We start from the raw sequence: 4,319 nt of genomic DNA, 5'->3' as shown, positions 1-4,319 counted from the left end.
TGAAGGGCTCTCCCTTTCCCCTCCAGCTGCTCACTTCCCACCCAGTCTTCCCTCCTCTGCCCCTCCACCATCCTGATCACGCTGTGTGTACACTTCGTGGCTGGGTAAAACATTTCTGGCTTTCCCCAAATCTCTCTCAGATAACACAGATCAGCCTCCTCACTCCGGGGCCCCTTCAGACTCCATTCATCAAAACTGCTCTTTAGGGAACTTGACACCCTTCACCATTCCTTCCACTGGGGAGGGTATGGGTAGAGGGAGTGAGGAAGCACAGGGAGGGAGAACAGACTGGAGGGAGTAATGGAGCAAGAGGAGAGAGGGAGGGAGAGCGCACAGTTTATAAAGAAAAAGGCAATCGCCAGGCAAATAGATGGGCCAAAAAAGAGCAAGAGACTCAGAATTCTAATGGCTTCCACCTAAGCCTGCGGAACCAATCAAGTAAAGCACTGCAGCAGCTTCGAGGCATGTTATGTTTTTCCTCTCTGAGCTTCCCAGCAAACTGAAGGGAGAAGTGGAGGAACAGTGTCATCCTCACCCTCTCTGATAAGGAAAACTGGATGCAAAGAGGTTATAACTTGCCCAGGATGCCCCTCTCAAAGTGGTTGAAGAATGGAAGCAGGAAAGGAAAGAAATGGATCCCAGGCTTGCCCAACTTAAGCCTCTTATATAAGAGGTTTGCAAGAAAAGCTGAGAGAAACAAAATCATCAGAGAGAGCAATGAGAAGTCAGAGAAGGAAAGAGAGGAAGGACACTGATTTGAGTGGAAAAGAAAGATAAAGATACAGAAAAGGGAGGAGAAAAGCTTAAGAGGAAGAGTGACAGAGAAGAGACTCACCCTCAAGGACCAGCACAAGGGAGGTCAGCGGAGGACCACTGGCCTCGCTCCCCCGTCCTTAATAACATTAACCAGGTAAAGAGACCACACGGGAAGCCATCCCAAATCCATAACTATAAACCTCCGATCCAGTCTCTTCAATATAGGATTTAATTCATGGTGCCCTAGGAGAGGGAGGGAGAGGACCAGGGCACTGCTTGGAAGGGGCAATTACACTAATATACACTGACCTTTTGCTGGAAAGCTGGAGTGGGGACAGGTGGCCACAGAAGCCACCTCCTGCCCCTTCTGCCACCCCCACCCCATTACCCAAACCCTGTCTTGGCTCATCTGTTCCAGTTAGAGCCAACAGCTTTTTATTTATTTTTTTTTTTTTAACACTTGAGATTGTGATTAAAACAATGCCCGACTCCTCTTCATCTCTTTTTCGTGTTTCTTTTATTGAAACTTTTAATCCCGTTTCATCTCCACGTGCATTTTCCAACCGTTCTTTCGTCTTGGGAGAGACCTGGAGTCTCCACAGCAGTCTCTCACGCGAGGGAGGGTACCTCGCGTCAGTCCCGGGGCGCTCCCTCCTCCCCGGGGTCCCCTTCCCAAAGCCCGTCGGGTCTCCAAAGGCTGGGGTACGCGGTGCGCCCGTAGCCGGAGCACACATCGTAGGCCACCTGGCGGGGCGGCGGCGGCGGCGGGGGCAGGACGCAGTCTGAGAAGAAGGGGCCGAAAGAGGCCAAGGGGCCCGGCCCGTCCTCCCCGCCCGGGGAGTTCACCGCGGCGGGGTACAGGAGGCGCAAGGGCTCGGTCAAGGTCGAGCCGCCGCGGGGGGGCTCCAGGGACGGCTTCTTGGTCGCGGGACAGGCCGGGGCGCTCCAGGGCTCCGGGTACGGCAGGCTTCCCCCCATCGGCGGCGGCGGCTCAAAGAGGCCGGGCTCCAGCTCGGGGGGTCCCCGCAGGACCGTGGCGCCGGTGGGGAACACATCCAGAGGCTCCGCGGGGAGCAAGACGCCCGCCTCGGAGCCGGCGCCGTATTCGGGCCCCAGCAGCTCGAAGAACTCCAGGGTCTCGGGGCCCTTCTCCAGGTCGCACAGGTTCACGCCGCACCCCGACGGGCCGCACCCGCCGCCGCTCGCCCGGGACGGTTCGGTGAAGAAGGACGGGGGCAGGTTGCGGGCACGCAGCGGCACCTTCCGGGCGCCGGGGGCCGCCGTGCCCCCCGCAGGGCCGGGGGCATCCCCTCCCGCACCCCCAGAGCCCGCTCCGACGAGCCCGGCTGGGGGCGCCGCCCCCGAACCCCCCGCGGCATCGGCGCCCCCGGGCAGGTGGCGCAGCGAGTCGAAGAGCGCGGCCAGGCTCTGGCTCTGCAGGCTGGCGGCCGCGGCCTGCGAGGCGTCCCGCCGGGGGGCGGCCTTGCCGGGGGCCGGGACCGCGGCCGTCTGCGCGCCGGGGGTGCCGAGCGCCCTCTTGGCCGGAGTGTCGGCGGCGCCCGGGGAGGGCGGGCCGGGGGGCGCGGCGCCCATCAGGCCGCTGCAGCGCTTGATCTGCTTCTGCAGGTACTTGCGGTGGTTCACCTTCCGCTTGGACTTGCCCGGCTTGTCCAGGGCCAGCTTGATGTTGCTGGACGCCGAGTCGATGAAGCTGAGCAGGTCGCGGGTGGCCTCGCGCGCGTCCCCGCCCTCGGTGCCCGCCAGTAGTGCGCCCGCCGGCATCCCGGGCTCATCGTCCTCGAAACAGCAGCCCTTGTCCAGGGCTCCGAAGGCGCCCCCCAGCCCGTCCGGGGAGCCCCCGAAGCCGAAGGGGACGAAGGGGTGCGTGCTGAGGAGCGCCGCCTGCACCGCCATTGCCTCGTCTCCCAGGCGGCCCGCAGCGCGGCCGGTGCGCCCCCGCCCGGTTCCCGCCGGCTCCCCAGGCCCGGATCCCGTCCCGGCGCGGCCTCCTAGCTCCCGGCCGGCTCGCAGCTCGGCCTCCCGGGGGAGCTCATTAGATCTTGTAAGGGAGGGACACAAGGAGGGAGCGCGCGGCGACCGCCCCAGTGGCGGAGGGGAGGGGCTTACTGAGCTGGCTGGAGGGGGGGTGGTCTGCTTTTCTAATTTTCTGGCCTTTCTCAAGCTCATCGCTTTAACCCCTTAGTTTCCCTTCGCCCTGCGGGTTTCTCTTGGCTACTTCCCATCGCCGGACGTGAGGATGGGACCGCCCCTCGGAAGACCTGGGTTTCACTCCCAGCACTGGCCACAACAGCTCCAGCTACTGGGCACTTGCTTATGCCCTGTGATGTTCATTCTTTGCCTCCTTTAATCTTTGAGCAATAGCCCCGTGGGGTACATGTGATTATCACCATCTAACAAATGAAGAAACTGAGCCTTAGAGAGTTTCAATGAGTTGGTCAAAGCCATTTCCAGTCTAATCTGACTCCAGAGCCATTCTAAGCCCTAGACAAAACTTGTGGTCTCTCTTGGCCTTGTTTTATTTATCCGTAAGTTGCGGGGAGGACACTTGTGTCTCTTCGAGCTCTAGCCTTGGTGCTAAGAGTCTAACTGGTGTTTCCACAGGACTCTCAACTTTGGCGCTCTTTCTTCTACTCATTGATTGTCAGAAGTAACAATTAGTGTATAGTAAATTGAGGCCAAGCTTGGCTCATTTTTTTTTTAGTGGTAGATAGCAGGAGGCAAGGGAGAAAGGAGTTGCTCCCACTAAGCCAGCTGGTGCTTGAGAAAGAGCTCTGTGTGTATAAAACTCTCAGCATCTTCGAACAAAATATGGATTGGGATCCATAAGTCATACCATTTAGGCTGTCCTTCTGGAACTTCTGTTGCATTTCAAGAATCACCTTGAAGTTCATTTAGACCCAGTTTCACCTGGGCATTCCTCTTGGGATAGAGAAAATGAACATGGTAAAACGTGGAAGATGATTCAGAAAAGACTTGGGTTCTGGTCTTAGCCCCAACACTCAATAGCTCTTGACTTGGGTTGAAATCCTTGCTCTGATGAGGATGGATTTGGACAAACCAGTTGACCTCTTTCTGACTTAGCTTATTCATGTAAAACGCAGGTGAGGTTGCCAACCTCACAGGGCACTTGTGATATTTAAAAGAAACTTCCTGTGAAAAATTCTCATCTGTTGACTGTTCCATAGCCTGTGATGAGTATTTGCCTTTATTTCTCTAAAATACACAAAAAGTTACTTTCTTCCCTTATGTATCTTCTCTATCACATTGTGTTCATGAGGATTAAATGAGATCATATATATGAAAACACTCTTTGTGTTCTCTAGATAAGTTTTTGTAGGTTAGGTAGAGAGTCTGCATGGGGTAGATATATATATACCATCTCTTTCAAAGCTTTTTTCTTTACATCCCATTTTTCAGAATATAGTAAAAACCATTAGTGAGTGCCCTGAAGGCACACCCTTTCCAAAGAAGAAAGGCTAGATGAACACTCTTCATTTAGGAGATGAAGTAGACACTTCCCAAGCCATCATAGCTTCAACAAA

At 56.2% G+C, this 4,319-nt stretch overlaps 1 protein-coding gene across 1 annotated transcript; it reads right to left on the bottom strand.

Annotated features, from left to right (window-relative positions):
- Nucleotides 1-1,168: 1,168 nt before the first annotated feature.
- FAM181B (family with sequence similarity 181 member B) lies at nt 1,169-2,885 on the bottom strand. The gene has a single exon (XM_036324846.1). It carries the CDS (start codon nt 2,668-2,670, stop codon nt 1,390-1,392), a length of 1,281 nt encoding a protein of 426 aa, XP_036180739.1. The 5' UTR covers nt 2,671-2,885; the 3' UTR covers nt 1,169-1,389.
- Between the last annotated feature and the right edge of the window lie 1,434 nt (nt 2,886-4,319).

This window comes from Myotis myotis, unplaced genomic scaffold, assembly GCF_014108235.1.
Source record: "Myotis myotis isolate mMyoMyo1 unplaced genomic scaffold, mMyoMyo1.p scaffold_m19_p_10, whole genome shotgun sequence".
In the NCBI taxonomy this organism is placed as follows: Eukaryota; Metazoa; Chordata; class Mammalia; order Chiroptera; family Vespertilionidae; genus Myotis; species Myotis myotis.
The sequence above is the reverse complement of the archived record's forward strand: the minus strand, read 5'-3'. Positions and strand labels throughout refer to the sequence as shown.

What these genes read in the sequence shown, in the direction of transcription:
- FAM181B (XM_036324846.1), bottom strand. Translation starts at nt 2,670, where the DNA reads ATGGCGGTGCAGGCGGCGCTCCTCAGCACGCACCCCTTCGTCCCCTTC.